General features: G+C 43.4%; 1 protein-coding gene across 2 annotated transcripts; it reads right to left on the bottom strand.

Moving 5' to 3' along the window:
• Positions 1-4,607: 4,607 nt before the first annotated feature.
• Positions 4,608-23,185, bottom strand: HSDL2 (hydroxysteroid dehydrogenase like 2; the record flags this gene model as incomplete). 2 transcript variants are annotated; one of them, XM_080638175.1, is made up of 11 exons in its annotated part: positions 4,608-4,720; positions 5,348-5,476; positions 5,959-6,135; positions 7,471-7,542; positions 9,632-9,826; positions 15,278-15,376; positions 16,387-16,490; positions 19,301-19,415; positions 19,528-19,626; positions 20,050-20,213; positions 23,169-23,185. In XM_080638175.1, 11 exons carry the CDS (start codon positions 23,183-23,185, stop codon positions 4,608-4,610), a joined length of 1,284 nt encoding a protein of 427 aa, XP_080494301.1. The 2 variants fall into 2 exon arrangements, with proteins under 2 accessions (XP_080494301.1, XP_080494302.1); XM_080638176.1 differs by having other exon boundaries at positions 5,959-6,123.
• Positions 23,186-24,889: the final 1,704 nt, after the last annotated feature.

The raw sequence follows: 24,889 nt of genomic DNA, 5'->3' as shown, positions 1-24,889 counted from the left end.
TGTATGCCGAGGATGCATGGAGCCTCTGGATCAGTCACAATGGGGTGCTTTTGCCTTTTCCTCCCAGTCAGGCTGATCTCAGCCTCCAGTACAGTCAACTCTTGGGATCCTCCTGTCACTCCAGAGATATAGATGGGTTCCACCCCTGGGGCAGTTGGTTCCAAGTGTACTGGACGCCCCTCCAAGTAAAAGCAAACTGTGGCCTGCATTCTGCCCTTTCAGAGGCACAGCCTACCCCGGATACGGATCTGGAGGGAGATAACTGATCTGCACACGTTAAATGTACAGCTACAAGAGAAACATCAGTTGAGTTCTACCTTCAACAACACTGCTTCTGGACAATTTTTGCATCATAGTGGGGAATAAAACCCAAATCAGGCTTTTCTCTCAGCAGCAGCAGGAAATACAGGATCTGCGGGAGGCAGCAAAACGTATTGAACTGAAAACCAGAGTGATGCCTCAACAACCTGCCTTTAGTAATGGGCGTGACACCAGCTGCCTGTGGCAAATATAGAGACATGGAATTCCTGCTTTGCTCTATTTCCCATCAAGTGTGTTAATTTCAAGTAGCTGGATACAACTTTAAACTTAATCATTTCTACTGACTCTGCTTAACTCTTGAGATCAGACGTAATGGTTGTGGACAAAACACACTCTGTATGCGTGCCAACATGGTGACCCCCATCACAATCAGCAAACAGGTCTCAACAATATTAAAAGGCCATTCAAAAACTTCAAAACTCTCAAACGATGCTGTAAACGGTCTGGGAGGGGCACTGGGAGGGTAAAAGAATGTCTCCTTCATAGGTTGACCACCCAGGAAGGAGAAAAAAGATGTGTAATTGCTAAGCACTTGTATTATATACTTCCCAAAGTATAAAGGTGGTGACCACACTGGGAACATAAGCCAGATCAGTTTCATGATCAATTTTTCTATTGTATTACAAGTCATTACCATAAAATACAATGAGACAATAACCTTAGCCCAAGCCCCACACTTGAAAAACACTAACACAGCAAATACCGGCTCTAAGTAAGCTACATGTAACTAGTTTCCTGCTTGTACTTTTATCACTGCCCCAAAGAAACCCTAAGGATAAATGCTAAAATGAATCCTGGTAAGCTCTTTGGTAATACATTAAATGTGCTAATAGACAACATACTGGAACTTACTCATGAAACTGCCAGTTTTTTTCTCCTTTTGGTAACAGACATAAAACTTCAAAATACACAGTACAAGTCTTTAACACTTTAATCATTATGAGCTGAAAATGTGTTTGCATTGTGTTAAACAATTTGTGTTTGTTAATGATGTGTTTGTTTGTGATGGTAGCAAATAATGCTGGCTATAGAAATAGCTATTCCACAGAAGATGCTCCAGAGGTAGCTGCTTCACTGTTTAAAGCAGCAGTGGAAGAAATGTATCACCTTTTGCAAATCCCATTTCCCATAAAAGGTGGAGTCTTCTGTGTTACAGAAGCCCTGAGATTGAACTAACAGGAGTTGTACCAGCCACTTGATCTCTTCATTGCCTGCCTCTGAATTGTCTGCCAGAACTGCTGGGCGGGGGGCTGGTGAGGCTTGCTGAAAAGCATGTGTACCTCCTCTGGAGTGGCTGTTGTAGTGCTTAAAGGGATTCAACACACCTCCACATCCTCCAGAGTAGCTAGAAGCCTGTACTATACACTTCTTGTGTTTGCTGTAGTGTCTTTTAAACACTGTCAATTAAATTAGCTTATATAAGTTTATATAATGAGAAAAAAAAAAATCTTTTATGTGGGAAAGAAATTAAGTAATTGGAATCCTTCTTCCTTCCTGAAAACAAATACACTCCAGAGACAGTTGGTTCAATGGTGAGATGAGAGAAAGATTTCTGTGGAAGCAACTGGTGTAGAAAAGCGCCCTATCACTCCGTTTCAATTATTAAATACTGAAGAGGAAAAAGCACTTGAGGGGAAGAAGGCTGAATGTGACGTCTAGGGGCTCCTCCTGCAGGGACTTCTGTGCAGAGCTGAAACCAGCAGCTCTCTACACAGCCACCTCACTTACATAGAGCTCGTGGCAGGCAAATGAGGCTTACCATCCTAGTACTGTCACGCTCGAGCCGAGTTCCTCCTTACTTGGGCTGAGTGGCTGGAGAGAGGCTGAAGGAGCGTCGTGCCTGAAGAAAATCTTCTCAGCAAAATGTTTTTGCTTCCATCTGTGCGGAATTCCACCCTTGGGAAAGCAAGCAGCATGAAAGCTATTCCACTTGCAAAGAGTTCAGACAGCCCTTGGCCACTTCAGCTTGGTCATGCATCATTCCCACAGAAGTCTGCAGCTCTGTGACAGTAGAACAACAGCTAACACTATGTCAACACACAAGGACTGCTTATGGCTTAATATGATTACCGTTCAATTCACTAAACCCATCTGCCTCAATTCTTACAGCGAGGTCATCCCGACTGGGTGATTTCCCCTCCTGGCATCAGCTCGCTGTGAAACCCAAATCCCTCTCAGGATGCTGCTCAAGATCTCTGCATGAAAGGTGGAGGGGGGAAAAGGCAAGCCAAAGGTGGAAGTTGGTGGAAGATCTGCCAACCGTAGCATCAGGTAAGCAGCACTGTAGGGGCATGGGGAGCTTGCTATCAGGCACCAGAGGGAGGAGGAGACAATGTGGGAAGAGTTATGTGCAGATGTGGTCACGCAGGGTTTATAGGCCAGGGCTGACCTGGCAGTTACTGTGAAATGAGAGAGGGGCCAGGGCAAGAGGTGAGGGAAGGAATGGGCATGGTTGGGCGAACAGAAGACAGACGATCCTGCCGCAGGCACTTGGATCAACCGGGAAGGCAGAATGTGAGATGGAGGCAAAGCTCTGGGCTTTGAGCAGGACCAGAGCAGAGCTCAGTTCAAAGAAGGGAATAAAAGGGTGTCAGAAACCTCCCATCTGCACAGATGACAAATGGGCATGTAGGCGCATCTAAAGGCCAGCAGGCTTGAACTGCATCATGGAAAACAAAACCCATACTGTGCTGCAGATGAATGTTGGTCCCTATAGTTACTTACCACTCAGTTTTTCAAGATAAAAAGGCTTCATATTTATGAAAAACATGTAGTCCAGCACGTCAATGCCCCCGACTGGTTCTCAAGCAGGAGACATTCAAATTCTCTCATATTAGTTGTTTCCCAGTGTGCAGTTCTGAGGAAGAGCAGCAGCCGCCACTAAGGAAGGGCAGCCACAAATTCCTCTTTCCATTTGAGTTAGGACCTTATCTAATCTCAGGTTGGTTTGTGTCCCTTAACCCAGCCACTTCACTCTCCTCACAGCCATACCCACCTGTATGTGGGGCTGCTTGTCTGCTGTCCATCCTGCTGGGATAAGCAGCAGTGCACTGGTATTAACTTGAAAGTCTCTCCCCATATGCTTAGCTGTAGAATGTGGTACCATCATCCCTTCAGATTGCACTCAAAAGTTTTCCAAAGGTTCTGTCTCTAGAACTCTCCATCCACTACAGTCTACCTCAAATCCAGGCCAAAACAACCAATAGCTGATAGTTGCTTTCTCCAGGTCGAACACTCAAACCAGGCATTATTTGGCCTTTATTCTTTTTCCTGTAGTGGTTTCTGCTTCATAGAGAAGCGGAGCATATGCACTTCTTTCTGGTGGTGCACCAGCCAGTAGGATGTGTGCATCATTGCACCATCAGTTCGATGTTCACTCTCCTCCAAAAGACTCTGGTTTCCAACACTGGATCTTCTTTGCCTCCTATTCCATGTCCTGGTGCACACCAGCGCTCCTGCTCTCCTTCAGCTGGCAGAACTGTGTGGACTGACACTGCTCTGGAGTCAGCAGGTCAACAGTCAGGGACAGAGCAGTGACCAACCCAGACAGCAGGATGGGAGTGGGAAGCAGGCACTGCCCAGTGGAGACTGAAACCTTTGGGCACAGCCCCATGGGACAGCAGCACTGCCAGCAGGAGCATGGGAAGTCAGTTAGAGCTGCGCAGTGGGCATGTAGCCATCATGGGGAGTGTATTTTGTGTCTTTTGGGGACACTGAACATGTATGTTAAGGGGCTGGTGCATCTGGCTTTGCAGATGCTGTCACACAAAGCTGCAGACCACAGATGCACTTTTCCACTTAGACTGGGGACATGTGTGACCTGCAATCTTTACCAGCCAAAGGGAAGAAAGAGGAAGTGGCTGGTTGCAGTGATGTAGGTTAATCCTCATGAAGTGAGGATTCTCTGTGGAAGACAGCACCTTCTCTGTGGCAGTTCGGGGCAAAAAATTAATTAATGAGATTTCCATTTGCATTTACATTTTTGATGGGACAGCTGTGCAAGCAACTATGTGGAGGAAAAAAACCTCACTTTAGGAGTCCTTCATTGATCCAGAGGAGCAGAAATAAAGAAAACACCAACAAACTGATACAGGTATTCTTGAGAAGCAATTTGTTTAATGAAAAACACCTTCTTGTCTAAATCAAACGGTTATTTCTTCTCTAAAAAAATCTTACACTTCATCCATACTTGTATTATTACATCAGAGAAAACCAAGGACTACCATTTTAAAATAGCATTGCACTTATATATGAAAGGCCACAGTTCTGCTGGTAAGAGTTCCCACTCACAGTTTAGAGTTAAGCTGTGTCAACATCTTCTCAAGCTTTATTGCCAGTGCCATGTTACCTTTAATCCTTAATTTTCCTGTCATGAAGGCCAGGGTTGGCTTTAGTTTACCTAAAAAGAAGAAATAGAAGCATCAAAAATTAGAAGGAATCGGTGACAGCCTGTGCACAGCAAAATATAATGCCACTACAGCAAGACCTAGCAGCTATACTGATAACCAAGTTCTGCTGTTAAAGCAGCGCACACTTAGGAAACCAGTAAAAAACTTCTCTGGAGCCAGAAAAAACTCAGTAAGAGAGCCAAATTGCATCAGATGTCGTATGCTGTCATGTAAAAAAATTATCAGATCATGACTGATTTTAACTGAGACAAGACCATACAACTTGGGGTCTCTGAGCGGAGAATAAACAAACCAAGTTACTTTCCTACCAAATTCAAGCAGCACACATTTAGGAAACACACACTGGAGATGTGCAGGGCAGAAGCCAACAGATTGACCTGATTCTTTCTGAAGCTACACTGGCTGCTAACGTTGCAATGTCTGGTAACAGCAGTTATCAGCTTGTGTGCTCTTCCTGCTCACAGGACAGAAGAGTTCTGAAACACTGAGGAGTTTCAGCTGAGCCGGAAGAAGTCCACAGCCCCTCCACACCAGGACCACAAAGCCCAGAGGCTGCCATCTGCTCATCAGCAGGTTTTCTGGGCACCACCACCCCGGCAAACACCCCTGTCACTCACCTGTGAACATTTTCACGAAGTCGGTACTGGACATGCTCATAACCACATCAGCCTTCAGAGGAGGCTTCCCAGAACCAGCGTTCCCTCCCTTGGTTTTCAGGTCAATGTACCAGGTGCCTCCTTCATCACCTGAACAGACAGTAAGAAAGGAGGTGACGAGGCAGCAGAGCACAACCTTCCCAGCTCCTCCCTGTCAAACAGCAGCTGCCATGCCCATCTGGGAGCAGTTACAGGACGGTGCTTGTGCTGGCCGTGCTTGCCCCATGCGCTGGCAGAGCCAGCCCCATGCAGGTGCCAGCAGCAGGAGAGCCCCAAGGCAGCGTGCTGCTGACAGAGCTGGTGGCAGCTGGTGCTTTCATCACGGCCTCTGAGTGCTCCCGTCTATCATCTCCAGAACCCTGTGCATGGGGCACAGCCACCCCAGGAACCCCAGGAGCAGCAGCAGCTCCCATGCAGGCCGGAGCTGGGCCCAAGGAGCATCCCATGGAAAGAAACAGAAGGTGGTCTGTGTTGGGACTGGCTGGGAAGAGGCGAATGTTCCTGTCTGAAAACACCCCATGCCTTCTGCTAGGAGTGTGAGCACGTGGAGGTTGTGTAAGTGAGAGTCTTACCGGATAACTCAAACTGAAAGACGCCCTGAGTGGTTCTCACATACTCTTCAGTTATTGCTCCCTGAATAACTCTGAATGTTTCTGCAACAGGACTCAACAGCTTGGCTGCAGCAGATTCTGATCCTTCTTGATGGGATCCGCTTAATTTCTTTTCCTCCTTGAATGCTTGGGAACCACCTACAAGACAGTGATTATTTTCCTCTTTCAAATGCAAAACATCTTAAAACTGCATGTAAAAACATGCACAGAAAACTTAATTTGAAAAACTTTGAGCTCCATAGTAAGGAAAATTAGTATTTTAGTAAAGATACTGACAAAGGATGGTTTTTGCACCTAGGAATCTGAACAGGTGTACAGCACTGAACATAATTCTGCAATGTATTTCATTTCCTAGTATGTCAAAGAAAAGTGAAAATAAAACCACAGAAAGGTTATAATTCTCACTGTTCACAGATGCTTACGCAGCACACTGATTTCTAACACAATCCATACACTCCTGACAGCTCCCACATAAAATAAATCAGTGTCATTAATAAACGCCACTTGCATTTCAAAATACTTCTGCTTTGTTTATCTTGCTAAGAATATGGATATCTTCATTCATTCTTCTGCAAAGGCTTCTAAGCTGTAAATCCATTCACTCCTTCAATCAGCATTTTACTGTACTGCAGAGAACACATACACTTTACAACAAAGGACAGCCATTTACAAGGCTGAACAGCCTCTAAAAATGTTGCAGAGAGTCTCTTTGGTGTCTTCAGTATCAAAAACCCAGGTAAGACTATTCTGTGGCTCCCTACAAAGTAACCCGCATTATGAGGCCCAGGGAACCAACAAAATGTGTCCCTGGCAGAACAGCCTTAGTGTGACTGCTCAAATGGCATTTCTAAGGGAAAGTGACTCTGTTCCAACCTTGCTCCTCTGCCTCTCTCTTACTCCTATTTTACCACTCCTATGTGACCTGTTCAGCATTCTTGGTTGCCCTCCTACTTGACACACTGCAATTCTGAAAAACCAAAACCAATGCTTTTCTGTAGAACACTTTTCCATTTCATCTAAGAGATATTTAAGTTGTGTAAATGCGCAAGTTTTGTCTAAGAAGCAATGGAGGCTCTATGTTGTGCTCTTTAATATAAATTTAGCAAGGCAAATGAGACCCTCCCGTAAAATATGCCGTCTGCTATTCAATTTCTTATTCTAGCAGTATTTTTCCATGATATTTACACTACCACAATTCAGATGGTTAAGAGAAGACTTCTCAAAATAAGGCTCTGATTTTCTATCATGAAAGTCCTGCAGAAAGGAACTTTTCTTCTAAAAAAGAACATTTTTTTCCTAGCTTTGGTACAGAGTGACTTCCATTAAATTTTACTCTCCAAATGATAAAAGATTTTTGTCAAATAGCTTCAGTGGAGTCCCAGCTCTTGGGAAAAAAGAAAAGACATCTTGAAATAGCAAGAGGATTCGATATTGTCAGAAATTATGGACTTTTACACACAGTGCTTTCCTTACCATATCCTTCTTGTTTCCTGCCTATCATGTCAGTTTCAAGATCCAAGAAGAAGTCAGGTATCAGGGGGTGACCTAAAACAGAGGAAAACTGTAAGTCCAAGCAAAGGCGGATAGTACAAACAGGAATGCGTTTCATATAAAACTACAGCGAAGTTGTTTAAGTAAATAAACTACAATTTGAAGAAAAGACATAGCAGGAAATAACATGCTTAGAGTCTGTTTCATTTAAAATCTGACCTAAAAGTCTCTTAAAGTTGCAATGAAAGACATTTGAAGAAAAAACAAACCATCTCACTAGCTGCTAAACAGTAACATATACATCTACAGAGCAGGTACATTTTCTTTTCATTAAAAATCGGCAAATAATTCTTTCCATTAAATAGGAACCTGAAGGTGCAGAACTGCATGCAACCTGACAAGATGCACCCGTGGGCCCTGAGAAAACCGGTGGATGTACCTGCCAGGCCATTATGTAACATATTTGAGAAGTCATGGTAGACTGGTGAAGTTCCTGCTGACTTGAAAAGAGGAAACATAACCCCTACTTTTAAATAGGGAGAAAAGAAAGACCTAGGGAACTGCACGCCAGTCAGTCTCACCATGGTGGCCAGCAAGATCATGGAGCAGACCCTCCTGGAAACCATGCTAAAGCACATGGACAATAAGGGGCTGACTGGTGACAGCCAACATGACTTCACTAAAGGCAAATCACGTCTGACAAATTTGGTGGCCTTCTACAATGGGGCCACTGCATTGGTAGATAAGAGCAACTGACTTTATCCACCTGGACTTATGCAAGGTATTTGACATTGCCCACGCAACATCTTTATGTCTGAATGGGAGAGGAACTGATTTGACCATTATAATTCCTTATCCACTGAGATGGACCGCTCCGTGAAAAAGGAACTAGCTGGATGGTCACTCTCAAAAGAGTTGCGGTCAACGGCTCGAGGTCCATGTGGAGGTCAGTGACAAGCGGTGTCCCTGACAAGTTGGTGCTGGGATCGACACTGTTCAACATCTTTGTTGGTGACATGGAGAGTGGGACTGACGCACTCTCAACAAGTTTGCTAACAACACCAAGCTGTGTGGTGCGCTCAACGTGCTGAAGGGAAGAGATGCCATCCAGAGGGACCCTGACACGCTTGAGACATGGCCAATGCCAACCTCATGAAGTTCAAGAAGGCCAAGTACAAGGCCCTGCATCTGCACTGGAGCAATCCCAAGTATAGCTAATGGCTGGGTGGAGAATAAGTTAGCAGCCTTGAGGAGAAGGATCTTATAACAGTATGTACAGGGGACCTACAAGAGTTTGGAGAGGGACTTTTTACAAGGGGGAATTGCTTTAAGCTGACAGAGGGGAGACCGAGATTAGACATTAGGTAGAAATTTTTCACTGTGGGAGTAACGAGGCACTGACACAGGCTGTCCAGAGAAGCTGTGGCTGCCCCATCCCTGGCAGTGTTCAAGGCCAGGTTGGACAAGACCTTGAGCAACCTGGTCTAGTGGAAGGCGTCCCTGCCCATAGCAGGGGGCTGGAGCTAGATGATCTTTAAGGTCCCTTCCAACCCAAACCATTCTATGACAATTTTTTAATTTACTAGGATTTTATGGTTAGACTCTTCAGTGAAGCAAAGCAACTCTTTACAAACTAATTAGTTTAGAAGACAGGCTTAGAAAGTTGGGGCTCTTCAGCCTGGAGAAGAGAAGGCTGCGTGGAGACCGCATAGCAGCCTTCCAGTATCTGAAGGGGGCCTATAAGGATGCTGGGGAGGGACTCTTCATTAGGGACTGCAGTGATAGGACAAGGGGTAACGGGTTCAAACTTAAACAGGGGAAGTTTAGATTGGATATAAGGCGGAAGTTCTTTACTGTGAGGGTGGTGAGGCACTGCAATGGGTTGCCCAAGGAAGTTGTGAATGCTCCATCCTTGGCGGTGTTCAAGGCCAGACTGGACAGAGCCTTGGGTGACACGGTTTAGTGTGAGGTGTCCCTGCCCATGGCAGGGGGGTTGGAACTGGATGATCTTAAGGTCCTTTCCAACTCTAACTATTCTATGATTCTGTGATTAAGAGCCCCTATAAACAAAACTATGTTAGTATTCTCCATACTGCCTTCCCTCCTTCCTGAACTTACTTCTCACCTTAAAGATGTGTATTACCTGGTGCAATTGCATAGACATCAAAATCCTTAACTCCTTCTTCTCTCAGCAGAGCTTCATCAATAATGAAGTTTCCAGTGAAACTTTTTGGTTTTGTTAAAATGCAATATGCAGCATCTGCAATGATGTCTGTTTTTCTGCACTGTTTTTCTATTCCAGATCCTCCTAGCATATCCATAGCAGCTGTATGTATGGCTAGAAAGTTTGGAGGATAAAAAAACAAAGCTTTAACAGTGACGACATGAAATGCCCATTTCTCTGGCAAGCATACAGACTTTTGTTTTCCTTTCATGCAAAAGACTGTATCAAGATAAAGCTATGAAATACTACCGACCAACAAATCATTCTCTAACAGCACCAGTAAAAACCAAGAAAACTATTAAAGGAACCAAAAAGAGGGATAACGAGCAAAACGATTTATGAAATCCCCTCTATCCTTTTACCAGTGAACCCCCCTGGATAACCAGATTATTCTGGACATGAAAACCTAACAGAACAACTATTTTTCTCAAAGTGAATGTTTGGCTCATCAATCATTAAGGGATCTTTCCTTTGGTGATTATCACACTGAAAAATCTTGATGCTTAATTTTAACCATGTAATAACTCTCATGAAATAATGAACTGCTTCTTCAAGATTAATGACAAACCAAAAAGCAGAATTTCAAGTAACTTGTTCCATATTCCACAGAAAGGCTGTTTGGCACAAGAATACAATCCAGATCTCCTAAACTTCTGGTTGTTTTATTAACCAATTCTACTAAGTTCTGCATCATTCCACTACTCTTTGTTATTCTTCTTCTAAAGATGCTACTAACACTGTGGCATGCTCCAGTTCAAGCCTGTTATTTGCTCTTCCAGGTTGAGGTATCTCCCATTTTTCTTTCATCCTGTTCCACAGAGCAGCTATTTCATTGTAGCTTTTGGCATTTGCCATGTTACTGTTTTCTCCACATACAGTTCCGCTTTGTTACTTTTTTCCCATCTGCTAGCCAAGACTCACCACTCTGCCCCCAGGTTTTGGGACAAATTTGCAAACCCTCTCCTACAACTGGGGCTGGCAGGTCCTTGGAGTAGAAGGGTAAACCTGACTTCAAATCAATTCTGTCCTCCTTCCAGTGTTTCCAATTCCACACAGTAACAGCAGCTCTGATTCAGAAATGATCCCAGCATCCCTTAAAAAGCAAAGAACAGGCATTGCGCAGGACACATTCATCTGAGCTGGATCATTCAACTTCCAGAGTAGGGACTGGCAAAAACAACAGCAGTCTTCAATGCTAGCCAGGAGATTCCATCAAATGTTTCCTAGGAAAATGCAAGAGTGGGTAGATGTCCTTGTTGACTTCTGTATTTACTCTTCTGTGGTGTGGATTAGCCCCTAGGTTTAATTTACCTTTGACCAACCTCAGCTTCTCTTCTTTTCCAAATCAACTGAACTGCTATGAACACACACCCAAATAAAAAGCAGCAAATAGATGGACTAGTACATATTCCTAGGTCTCTCTGGGCAGCCTTCCCATTTTTAAGGATAGGAAGTAAATTTGCCTTTCTTTGATCCTCTCAAATGTGATCTGTCCTGAAGGATGGTTGCTGGATTTTTTTCATTAACTACCAACAGTTCAGATAGTATTTCTGCCTAATATTCTGATGAAATTTATCAGGCTCTCTTGACCTTAATATATTCCACTAACCTGTTCCCTTCTCCTGGCCATGCTTCTGCCACTTCTCTGTTAGTATCAACTACTATTATTCTGATCACAGTGAACCTATGTGCACATACTGAATCAAAAATGTTTTAAACTGAGCTACTGCCTCACAGTCTGGCTGCCCATTGTTCCACCTATTTTATATAAAGTGCTTTATATGAAGATAAATGGAGAGTTCCTAGCGTCTCATTACCAGCATACTTTCACGTGTTTCAAGAATCCGGTTAATCAACAAATACTGGCATACATACTAGCACTGAGGCTAATCACACTTGTATGAGATTACAGTGGATTTTTTAATTAGGAGCTTTGCAACTGTATTTTAGATACCATGGAAGCCTGTGTCTCTATCTCTCTGGTGACCACATGAAGTAGTTAACTTTGTCATTTCTGGAAGATAAACCTTTTGAAAGAACATTTTTTTGTGCTGGAGAATTTGCACATTATTATCGTCTTTCATACTTGAGGGCACTTCAGTTTTCAAGGAGGCATCAATGATTTATATAAATTCCGAGAGCTCATCTAATGTTTCTAACAGTCTTAAACCAAATGAGCAAGAATGGATTCCGCAAATACAAAGCTCTATCTGCAAATCTTTGGTTTTATATAAAGCTTAATTACTTTTTAAATTACTTTGCAGCATCCCACATAGAGAAATCATTATTTAAAAAATGCATTTATTAGAATATACTGTTGTCATTTGTAAACTGAATCTGCCTGCACTTCCAAGCCTCATGGTTCTGCATGTTCCTGGGGGAAACAAATATCAGCTGCACTCTGTAACAACTGTCAACTTCTGCAGTGTTAAAGTCTTTCTTGTTTTAGCAGGTACACAGTGGCACTCTAATGCACAAGAGAAAGAAGCTTTTCTTTGGTTTGGCTTTCCCCTCATAAGAACATCAGATTTTGTAGAAGTTCCTTTAATACCAGACTGTATCTGGGACACTGGTACTATTACTGACACTTGGAGTGCTACAGCATACGCAAACGTGGGAAAGAAATCATGTATTCAACTATGCAACATAAGATTTAATGTAACTTCTGCCTGAAAAGTTAGCCATCCTTCTGAAAAATTCTTCATCGTGAGTGGGTAGACAAATTCTTCTAGGTTCTGTTTTCCCTTGCCATGGAAAACATGAGGCTGAATTAATCAGATGGGTGGGGGGAAACACCTACATTGTAAAATGAAGATTTAGTATAACCAACTGGTCTCTGCAGGAAGACAGCTTCCTGCTATCAACACTTCCAGGTTTCAACACTACACTGGGACCCATAAAACCACCGACTCATTTCCACAATAGTAGTGGATGTTTTCCACAGCATATCCAGAATCATAGAGGTGTTTTAAGAATCAGAAAGCTGTGAAGTGTGCAGATAATGTGCCTATACAGCTTGTAAGTATGTGCATTTACAAGACACACGTAATCTTGTAACACCTTTTTGCATTAGAAAAGAAGGCAAATCAGTAAAGTTGTCCGTAGTTTGACACCACACCTCTGTCTGAATGAGATACTCTACATCAATTCCTTTGCTGTCCCTAAATCCCACATACAATTTACATTGCTTAATCAGTGACAAAAAAACCCCACAAAATGGTAGGTAAAAGATTATCTCTGCTAATGGAAAACCAAATTTCTACATATAAGATTCTGAGGAAATATAAAACTCATTTATGAGTTTTAATGCAGCGGCATTTTGGGGACAAGTCAGATGGAATGGACATGAGGTCTAGTGAGCTAAAGGCTTTAAAAACCAAGTTTTGTGGCTCTATTCCAGATAACAAAGATCTTGGGAAATCTCCACTGAAACTTTTCTGAGTTTTTCCTGGAGCACTCAAGAAGCAAGTATGTGAAAACAAGCACATATTTCTTCTATCTCCTGCAGAAACAGAAAAATACACCAGACCCAAAACCTGAAGGGCGAGCTTTCACTCCACTGCCAGGAAGGCAATCCAGACCCTGAAGTAATATGCGCAGTTGCCTTCAACACATCAAACACTAAGATCTTATCCTCTTCAAATTAGACAGTACAGGTTTTGTGATGATATAGTTATCATAAATGATACAATTAGCATTACAAAAGTCAATCCCTTATCAAAATATTTCTATGGATAAAACTGATGGTGCAAGCAGGATTATGACGCACCCATTTCCTCGGAGAAATCAGGATGCAGGCATCCAGACCTATGAAAAGGAACCAAGTCGGTCACAGATACTAATCCAAGTGTTCAACTGAGTATTCCCTAAAGCATTTAAGCAAAGAAACCCAGCTGCTTTTATTCGAAATAAATAATTAAGTTTTGCTCATATTCCTCACTTCAAAGAAAGCAAATCATAGAGTTCTAGGTCACAACAGAAGTTAAAAGGGGCCTGCAACTCCTAACAGGAAAACACTGAAAAGCGTCTGGGGACAAACACTTCTCACACTGGAGCTCCAGGCACAGAAGAGGATCTTGCTCCATGTTTCGTTTCTTCTTCCTTGACAATCCCAGGCACAGCTACAGGTTGGGCAGAGAAGAGATTCAGAGCAGCCCTGCGGAGAAGGACTTGGGGGTGTTGGTTGATGAGAAAATGAACATGAGCCAGCTTCAGTGTGCGCTCGCAGCCCAGAAAGCCAACCGTATCCTGGGCTGCATCAAAAGGAGCGTGACCAGCAGGTCAAAGGAGGTGATCCTGCCCCTCTACTCTGCTCTTGTGAGACCTCACCTGGAGTATTGTGTGCAGTTCTGGTGTCCTCAACATAAGGACATGGAACTGTTGGAACAAGTCCAGAGGAGGGCCACGAGGATGATCAGGGGACTGGAGCACCTCCCATATGAAGACAGGCTGAGAAAGCTGGGGCTGTTCAGCCTGGAGAAGAGAAGGCTGCGTGAAGACCTCATAGCAGCCTTCCAGTATCTGAAGGGGGCCTACAAGGATGCTGGGGAGGGACTTCATTAGGGACTGTAGTGACAGAGCCTTGGGTGACATGGTTTAGTGTGTGGTGTCCCTGGCAGGTGGGTTGAAACTTGATGATCTTAAGGTCCTTTCCAACCCTAAGTATTCTATGATTCTGTGATTTTATTCCTTCTTTCCTCCCTTCACTAGGTAAGGGAATGAAGTGCTGTTGTAGTGTTTCATAGCACAGTGACTGGGCTCCCATCATTAAAGGGCAGGATTATCCTTTCTTTGCTGATATTAACAACAGTATCATTTCTGTACAGAGACGAATTTGAGGTAAAGAGACTGGCCTCTTCAGCAAACAGCTGACCAGATGTTTAACAGCAGCAGTGATCCTAACTGACTCATAAACAACAAACTTAAGTTAATACAACATGGGAGCATCAGGTTATTTTTCTTCCACAGAGCTCTTTAATTTCCTGATGCTTGCAAGCAGATGGTTCTGTGAACAAAATTTTGCTTGCCCACTGCGCTGAAACTTCCAGGAACAGAATTATTTCTGCATTTACAGAGGCACATATCTTGTTAGTTCTACCTATGTTTTGGCAATTTAACTAGCAAGGAATTCTTAATAGTATTACATAGACAAATACGTAATTCCTACCAATGAAAGCATGCTAGTACTGTTGTGATTTTGTTCAATCAAAACTCCGAGTGCATCATAAAGAACACACACAACCCATGCGACTATGCAGATGCTTCAGCCAACTGAAAGGGTTGAACGGGTTGCAAACTAGCGTTTATATCAAAGTGGCAATGGTCTAGTGTGAACAACAAATGAAAGCCAGCACCAGTGCAAGATGACAAATATGCATAAAAGAATACGTATGTTCTTATGCATATTCTTTGATATGCAAAGAATATGCGTAAGAAGTGCTTGGTCTCCTGAATCAATTACAGAAGTTTGAAGTATATTCAAAGTCAAATAAAACATGCTGTAGAGCACAAAATACAGAAAGCCATTGTTTCAGTACCATTAAAAAAAAAAAAAAAAAAAATCACCTGTTTTAGGCCATAAAGCATTGACAGCAACTTCTCCTCTAAATTCTTCTGCCATTCCCAAGACGCACATGGACATTCCATATTTTGAAATGGTATAAGCTAAGACAAGAAGTTTAAAAAAGGAAAGTTACAGTCTATCAACAGAACTTCAATGTGAAGGAGAAAAAAAAAAAAAAGAAAAAGAAAGAATTATTTTTGTCATAAGGAAAATTAAGTTTTGGGGGACAAACCAGTATCTTCCTAGAGTCAAAATCTCTCCCTTCTCACCACCACCCCAGCAGATACAAGCTGTAGTCTGCCAGATTTTCACTACAAATAAAGAAAGAGCTAAGATAAGATGCTGTGGCAAAAACAACAACTGAAGCCTAGCTGTAGGGTCATTTTGTTGTACTTTTTATACAGCACATTGACAAGAATGATGAATTTTTAAAGGTATCCTAAGGCATACTAGCTGCTAACAACCCAAGTTGTATCCTATGGAAAACAAAAACAGAACGAAAAAATAAATTAAAAAATAGAAAAATTTAAAAATAAAAAAATCTAAATCTTTGTCATCTACCTCTTGTGAGATGGGAAACATTTCTGGGAAAGAACTGGGACTTGCTGGAAGATTTTAACATGACAACTGTCCAAAACTGAAAGGTTGTTTTACAGTTTCAACATAAGCAACATTAATGTCAAGAAAAAATGGGGTTGCTTTCCAACTTCAAAATTAATTTCCGTTTTAAAAGACAACATTCAGCTTTATCTCTATTGTATCAAGTGAGAAGCTGAGTCAGTAAGAAAATAAATTTTGGATCTCATTCTCTATTTGGAACAGAAAACGTTTTCTAGTCTTCAGAATTTCCATGAAAAAGCACAGACTCTTACCTTGAAAATATTCTTGAAAATGCAAAGGATGTATTAGGCCATGAAACTTGCTATATATTTTCCCATAAAATAGTTTATTTATGTTAGGTATGAAATACTCTGAGGAACCATTAGGGCCAGCCTGTATATAGTGCTAAAAATACAAGACCTGGAATTCTGGGCTGGCACTCCTGCACATTTCACCAAGTATTTACATGGTTCTCAAAAAAGTAACAACAAAGGTTCCAAAAGCTACTCACCACAATGATTTTTGAACCACATGGGATTCATATTCATAGGTGGGCTGAGGTTCAGAATATGGGGGTTCTTACTCTTTCTCAAGTGGGGAAGGCATGTTTTAGACCTGAAAGGTAGATTTAAACACATCAGTCACCTCTTTTTTTATGAACACCTATAATTACAGTAAAACCATACAAGTAGACCAGTATTTTCATTTTCATGAAAGTCCAACACTACACCAAGACCCTAACTGCATCACTTATTTAACTGATATAAACAAACAAACAAAATCTGTCCTAGTTTACTTATCTCAGGCGTAGTATTCATTCCTGCTAACAGGACCACATTCTCCAAATAGTGCAGCAGCATCTACTAAAGCTGATTTTCCAGATGCTCAGAAGCCACAATCTCCTTGTAATAGTTTTGACAGGGACAACAAAACACCGTGAGGCAACAAGTGAAATTAACAGAGCACCACTGAGTCATACATATATTCTCTTCTGATCCCATACCTATTTCTCCTTTAAAACCATGATAAATAAATAATATTGTACAGCGAAAGGCTATTACAAGTATTCCAAGCAAAACTGTAAACCTATTATCTGCTGACTGGACAAGTCACTATTTCGTTCAACACAGAACTTACACACTTACACACGGATGTGTAAATCACAACCATCATTTGGCTTCACTTGTAGCACTGAGGTAAATGTTTGCATTTCAAAGGGTGAACAGCAACACATTAGTGACCTACTCTTTACACACTTCACCAGGACCCATGCATACTGTCAGCCACAGCAGGAATACCTTCAACTGCAAAATCATTACAGTAAAGTAAACTATTTACCACCTGCTTAAACATTCTGGGGTTTCAACTCCCTGTAGTGTCAGTGTGAGAGGTTCACTAAGACACATCTCAATTTCCTAATGTAAAGGAACCAAGAATATGTCAACAGGTATACTCTGTAAGATGGGACATCCTCCCTACCTTATTCCACTCAGACAAAAAATCCACACTTCTTTTATTTTTTAGCTATTGTAACTTATTAAACATTATTTGAAAACAGATCTCTACAAATTACAGAGGCAACATACAAAGCAAGGGGAAGAAAAGGTTGAAGTCACAGAATGGTCTGGGTTGGAAATGACCTTAAGATCTATCTATTTCCAATCCCCCTGCCATGGTCACGGATGCCTCACACTAAACCATGTCACCCAAGGCTCTGTCCAACCTGGCCTTGAATACTGCCAGCAATGGAACATTTGCCACTTCTTTGGGCACCCTGTTCCAGTGCCTCAGCACTCTCCCAGTAAAGAACTTCTGTATGTCTAACCTGAACTTCCCCTGTTTCAGTTTGAACCTGTTACCCCTTGTTGTACTGCTACAGTCCCTAATGAAAAGTCCCTCTCCAGCATCATTGCAAGCCCCTTCAGATACTGGAAGGCTGCTACAAGGTTTCCATGCAGTTTCTTTTCTCCAAGCTGAACAGCCCCAACTTTCTCAGCCTGTCTTCATACAGGAGCTGCTCCAGCCCCCTGATCATCCTCGAGGCCTTCCTCTGGACTTGTTCCAACAAATGCTTCACTAGGTCTTTCCAACTGACAATTTATTCCCAAATAAAAGCAATGACAAAAGGCCATTTTAACTTCCCTTGAGAGGTATTAATATTTCATACACTCTTCCATTCACAGCAACACAGTGATCTTTTTGATCTTTTTAAGGTAGAGTAAGTTAGGTCCCTTCCAACCCAAACCATTCATTCTATGATTCTGTGAGAGTAGCAGCTAAAGAAAATACGACTTCAGGAACTCTGCATCAACTGTGAACAGCTAAATGTGCCATCAAGAAAGTGACTGTCCATTCACAGATTTAACAAGAGATATCACAGAGTGTTTTCTGGAATGCCAAGCTCCAAAACCAATTTTCCTTTCTGAGCACAGAACTGCTTACACATACAGGCTTTCAAAAGTAGAAATCACAGGGTGGAAGCCAGAAACACCACTCTCCAAGCAGTCTTTCTTCCACCCTCCTTCTCTCTCCATGTCAACTACAAGCTATGTCTCTCCAATTAAGAAAGCTTCTATTTATGTGTGGTTTTATACTATTCTAATAGCAAATAGCTTCACTGATTCTTAGCAATAGAAAATGAAGGAATATAATCGTATCTGACAACCAGATTCATCTGCACAAAGGGGAACAACATTCTTCTAGGTAAAACTCTGATACAAAAGCTACATCAAACAGCTAATTTAGAATTTAGAGATTCTGCATCATCCTAAGGGTCTGTGTTTGTTGTTATTAACAAAACCCCATCAAAATCAATGTTTTCAGTTTAAAACAGAGCAATTTTGAATTACATCTTGTAAATCTAAAGATGATCCCACCTACTGAATCCATTTCAAAAAATGAGCAAAGTAAGGACTACAGGAACTGTGAAATCAAATATTGGTGCATTAATTTAAATAGATGATAGAACTGGTAAGCTGAATGTAGGCAGGGAACACTTTAGATTGCTTAGTTACACCTTTAATGGTTCTCTTGTAACTATGCAAAGTTGTATCACGTCTGTAAAGATGAGAAAGAAAGCCAGCAAACAAGATGCTACACTTGACATATGCAAAGAGTTAGTCATTTGCTCGACTTGAAAGAGCAGACAGCATTTAGCAAAGCCAAGCTGCACCTCTGTTTGAAATAAACTAGTTTCTGCTTTCTACCTGCATGGGGGGGGCTTGTGAACACTTAATAACTGCAATTTGCAATTAATTCCTGGAAATATTAATTTCAAATCAGTTGGCCAATAACCAAGCAATTTCTGCTTAGCACACATAGAATACTTGCTCTCCAACTCTAGGGCAGCAAGACAGCTACACAATTTCTTAGGGAAACTGAGGTATACATTTTGTTACAATTTGCTTCCTTCTCTCAACACTTACGTAAGGTAGGTTCCCCGTACATTGACATCCATCATAAGATTGACCTTCTTCATTTCTGTTTCCAAAGTGCCAGTCAAAGAGATGGCGCTTGCATTGTTCACCAAAATATCAATCCCTGGTTTTAAAAGAAGCCATTTCACATTAGCATTTAAAGACAAAAGCAGGCTGTTCTTTTCTCTTTTTGTTTGAGCACTGCCTGTTAATGTCAACCCCACACCTTAGTGTACCTCCAAAAGTCTTCACAGCTTTCTCCACAGCATTAATAATCTGCTGTTCCTCCCTCACGTTAACGACACATGGCAAAGCCTTTCCTCCAGCCGCTTCAACTGCACAAATAAAAAATTAAACATTTAAAAACTTGCTCTCAGATGGAATAAATGCCATGAAACTATTGAAAATCTCTCATTCAATGACATGCTTCAAGAAGGCATTGAAAATCGCACTCACAAATTGCCGCCTTTTTACATATTGCATAAATAATAGGGAAGCCAAACCCAAACCTTAACACCGAGAATGTGTATGGTTCACATATACATCTCAATTAACACAGCACTTTCACATCTACACACATACATCCTCATTACAGTAATATTTTGATAACTCCCAGCATTCCTGGAGGGCAAGAGAAGCACTAGATTTATTCTATTAAAGGTGAATTGGAGCTAAGAGAGTCTATTCAGTTTTCCACTCAGGTACAACAATTAAGCCAGGGCCAGCAGCTGAAGCCCTCCTCATTTGTTACAACTTACTCTCTGCTGCAGCAGTGTAGATAGTCCCTGAAAGAGTCGGATGGGGCTCAGCTGTCTTGGCTGCTATCACAATGTTTGCACCATCCTTGGCAGCTTTCAAAGCAATGGCTTTGCCGATGCCACGGCTTGCGCCTGTGATGAAAAGCGTGCATCCTGCTAGTTTCCTAAAGATAAAGGGGGAGAGCAAAGCAAAACTTGTAAACCATTGACTTTTAGCAAAAGTAATTAGCAGAGTCTTCAAAACAAGTGCCTTCATCATTTTACTAAGAAAATAGCCTCTAAGTACAAAAAGAATGGCTACCACACAGCAAAGTACAGTAGCACTGAAGGTAAAACCACTCCCCAAATCTGCAATCACCATAAGGCAAGAAGGTTACATAGGTCAATCAATTACACTTCCCACTGTAATGTTGGGTCATTTGTAAAATGACGCAACACACTGTTCACAACAGAGTTGCTACATTCTCCAACAATGGAAAACGAGTAAGCTGTAAAAATGAAATGCTGCTTTCTAATGAGACAGCACACCTCTGTAATTTACTAGTCAATGCCCTCTAAACACAAAAACTCCTGCCTCAATGTGGTATAAAGTTCAAGTCCAGAACCACAATGCCAATGCAGGGTGCCACACACAAGTGCCAAAACCCTCCATTTTCAGAAATGGCAATCATTTCTTTTAAAGGTTTAGCACTAAACTCAACAGTTCCCTGGTAAGAAGGTGACAAAATGCCATGGGGGTGGACTACAAGAGGTTCAGAAGCTATCCAGAGGATCCCAACAGACTAGGTGAACAGAAGCCTTGTCATATTCAACCAGAACAGATGTAAAGTCTGCGAAGAAAAGTCCCTGCAAGGATACAGAATGGGACTGAATGTCTAAGGAGCCCTCTCCGGAAAAGGCCTTGGGCGACTGGCAGAGTACAATTTGGGCATGACACAGCAGTGTGCTGGGCAACAGAGGCTCCAGCATCCTGGGCTACAAGAACATCATGACCAAAAGGTGGAGGGAAGGGATTATGGCCCTCTGTTTGGCACTCATAAGACCACATTCACACCCCATAATGAGCTTTGGGTCCCTCAATAGAAGCTATATGCTGAGAAACAGGAGCAGGTTCTGCCAGTGGGAGACAGAGATGGCCGGAGGCTCAGCACTTGTGTGACATGCTCAGTTCACCCTGGAAAGCAGCTTTGGGGGAAAGAAGAAGCAGCAGCCCCCCAATACCTATGCAGGAATGGAGGAGATGGAACTCAGCAAACATGCTGTGGTGCAGTGCAGGAGGATGAGAGACAACAGGCCCTTTCAAACTGGAAGAAAGGATTGAACAGCAGAGGTTTGGACTGTATTCCCCAGGATGAGAGTCAGGCAACAAAGCAGTAAAGAGCTGCTTCCAGCCTTGGAGGTTTCCAAGACCAAAACAGACAGCCTTGAGCTATCTGACCTCTCCTAATTGACCTGTCTTTCTTCAAGAGGCAGGGCTGGAGACCTCTTGAGGTCCCTTCCAACTGGATCTATCCACTGATGCAATCTGGAAGAGACCACCCAAAGATTCAATTCCTTTCCCCAAATTACTACCCTATTCAAAATGCCAAGGAACATACACTACTCACTCCAGTTACACTCTCTAGTTTTCCTCTCCAACCTTTCCTACACTATCTATCTGGCTATCACCCTCAAATTTTCTTTTTTCTTGGCACAACTGCATCTCCAGCCTACAGAAGCCTCTTTTTCCCCTAGGCTTACAATCACCACTGACTACACACCCTCTCTGGAGCTCCTTTCCTTCAATTCTAGCTCCACAATCTCCAATTCTGTCTCTACAGCACACAGAAACAGTGTTCACCAAAATAACCAACGCCCTACTAACAGGAAAAATTAATTTTCATCTCTTCTGAAACATTGAGCTGACTTGATACCCTCTCACACACCCCTTTTATACCTTTTTGTGTCAAAAAAAAAAAAAAAACCACAACCCAAAACATTCTCTCTTCTTCCTTAATTTTACTTCTAATCCTGCCTCACTCCAGAAGCTTCATTTATCCTCTGCAAACTGGTGTGACAGCATCCTCCCAGCAAGATGCACTAACCTCTTAAAATACTTATTCCGTGTTCCCAAATTAACTGCCCAGAATTTGAAGCACTTTACTGTCCTGAGCAAGTTATGTTCACAAGAATACTTCAATACTTCACGAGTTTTAAACCTATGTTTGTCTAAAATTGCTTACACCCTGTACTGTGAAGATTGCACCATTATTGTTTCCACCTTAGCTGGTTAAATTCACCTCTGTGCCCTGCAGCCTCAGGGATCTTGGAAAACAAGAGAGGCAAGCTCCTTCCTCACCAAGCACGAGTGCTGATACAGAAACCTGCAGTTCACATTAGAGATGCTTTTTGCCACTTGCTTACACATACATTAGGAATTTAATGAACAATCCTGTTTATAACATACAGGTGCAAATACTACTATCTTATCTTCCTGGCTGTTAGCAGTGCTGGCTCTGAAAAGCCAAAGGGCAGGAAATGCCTTTAAATTAAGATCCTCTATTGGAAGAAAATTTGATTGGCAGGTAAAAAGGTACTGGCTTAGAATGAGCAGGGAAGAGAGAGAACAGGAGAGTTTAATACCTATAAAGTCACAGTTACACTACCTAATTTGGATTCAAGTCCTCCGACAGCTATTCCGCTCCGCTCAAGGACACCACTAACGATACTCACCAACACTTCCAGGCCCTCTGCGAGCCCCTACCTGCCCCTTGCCTCCTGGACCCGCTGCCAGCCTCCCCGACCCGCTGCCAGCCTCCCCGCTGCGCGGAGCCCCCGACCCGCACCGCGGGCGCGCTCGCCCCTCGCAGGCCGCCGAAAGGGGCCGGGGGCCGGCAGGGCCCGCGGGGCGAGCGAAGGCCGCTCGCAGGCCCGGGGAAGAAGAGCCCACGGCCGAAGTTCACCTCGCCCCCCGCCCTGAGAGGCTTTCGGTGTCGGGACAGAGGCGGCTTCCACCTCAGCCTTCCCCCATCCCCCGCGGGTCTGCCCGCCGCCGCCTGAGGAGCTGGAAGCGGCGGCCGGGGCCGAGAGGAAGCAGTGTTCCGCGGCGAAAGCGCTGACAGGAGCGGCGGGGGCCTTACCCCGTGTTGGGCAGCATGGCACCGGAGAACGGGCCCGGGACAGTAGACAAGCCCTCCCCGTTTCGCGCAGCCGCCTGGATGGCGAAGGGCGGAGCGGTCGGGCAAAGGTGAAGGGCAGCACAGGGCGCGGCAGCCCGTGTGTGCGGCGCAGGGAGGCCGGGCCTGGGGGAAGAGGCGCGGGCCGAAGGGCGGAGCGGTGTGTGCAGGCGGGCGGCTGGGGGGGCCCGGGGTGTGTGAGTGAGGCTGGCAGGAGGCAAGGGGGGAGCTGGCCGGGGACATGGATCGACCTGAGATCAGACAGGGGCGTCCGTGGGGTGATACAAATGGTGCTGAGAGGCTCCCAGCACCCTTTAGTTCTGTGCTGTGTACGAAGTTTTGCTTTGACCTGAACTCTGCTCCGGAGCTTGGAACAGGAGCAAGTAATAGCACTCTTCCATCTCACTCTCTGCCTCCTCAGTTGATCCGAGCGCCTATGCCAGGATCGTCCTGTCTTCTGCTGGCCCAACCGTGCCCATCCCCTCCCTCATCTCCTCTCCTGGCCCCTCTTACCTCACAGTAACTGCGGGGTCACCCGTCGCTCACACGTCCTGAGCACTGCTCCGACCCCTCGTTTATCAGCACTGTTTTCAGCACAAATCGAATCCGTAGCCCCATATTAGCTACTACGAAGGAAATGAGCTCTATCCCAGTCAAAACCAGCACTGCAGCTGCTGCTATGGCAGTGCCGCTGCTGCCACTGTGGACCGCTGTCTCTGCAGGGCCCTGCTTGGTTCCTCACTCCCCAGCCTTCCCCCATGGTTGACCTGGCTCCATCCGAGGAAGGTGATGAGAAACACACAGCCTTTAAGGAGGAGTTTGCAGGAATGGTCCTGATGAGCTATGCCAGCTGAGGCCTGGGTGTCCTCCACACAGAGAGATCTTTCAGGCCAGCGACAGGCTTTGAAACACCATTCCTCCTCCAGCTGACAATCCCAACGAACTTGCTGCTGCCCTTCCAGCTGCCTGTGTATTTCACATCACAGAACAGTCAGGGTTGGAGGGGCTCATCCAGTTCCAATCCCGTGCTATGGGCAGGGACACCTTCCACTAGACCAGATTGCTCAAAGCCCTGTCCACCCTGGCCTTGAACACTGCCAGGCAGCCTCAGTTTCTCTGGGCAACTTGTGCCAGTGTCTAACCGCCCTCATAGTGAAGAATTTCTTCTTAATGTCCAATCTAAATCTCCCCTCTGTCAGTCTGAAAGCATTCCCGCTTGTACAATGAGCTTATAAGTGTGATTTCTACATTTGTCCCTATTCAAAACAGTTCTGAACAACAAAATCTCAAAATGGAGTCAGAGGAGATTACTCACGAAAAAAGAAGTAATACATTAAATAAGTTAATCACTATAATCAAGTCCTCAAAAAATACCTTTAAAAAAGGACTGGAAAAGCAAATTATATTTTAATTAATCATTAAAGTGCTCCAGTATTATGATATATACATGTACACACACAGATATATGGAAATATTTTGTTAGACTGAGGCATTTGAAGGATATGAGATTTAATCTCAGAGTCCGATTTAGCATTTTTGCTACGTGGATAAAAATATGAACTATATACTTATAACATGCATAAACAAAGAGGTATTTCTAAAGAACTCAGAGATCTTACTGTAGTGGTATTACTGTTTCCTGTGCACAGCCTGTATCCAGTTCTTTTTCATTTTCTGATGATTCT

The sequence above is a fragment of the Psittacula echo genome, assembly GCF_963264785.1.
Source record: "Psittacula echo genome assembly, chromosome: Z".
Taxonomy (NCBI): domain Eukaryota; kingdom Metazoa; phylum Chordata; class Aves; order Psittaciformes; family Psittacidae; genus Psittacula; species Psittacula echo.
The sequence above is the reverse complement of the archived record's forward strand: the minus strand, read 5'-3'. Positions and strand labels throughout refer to the sequence as shown.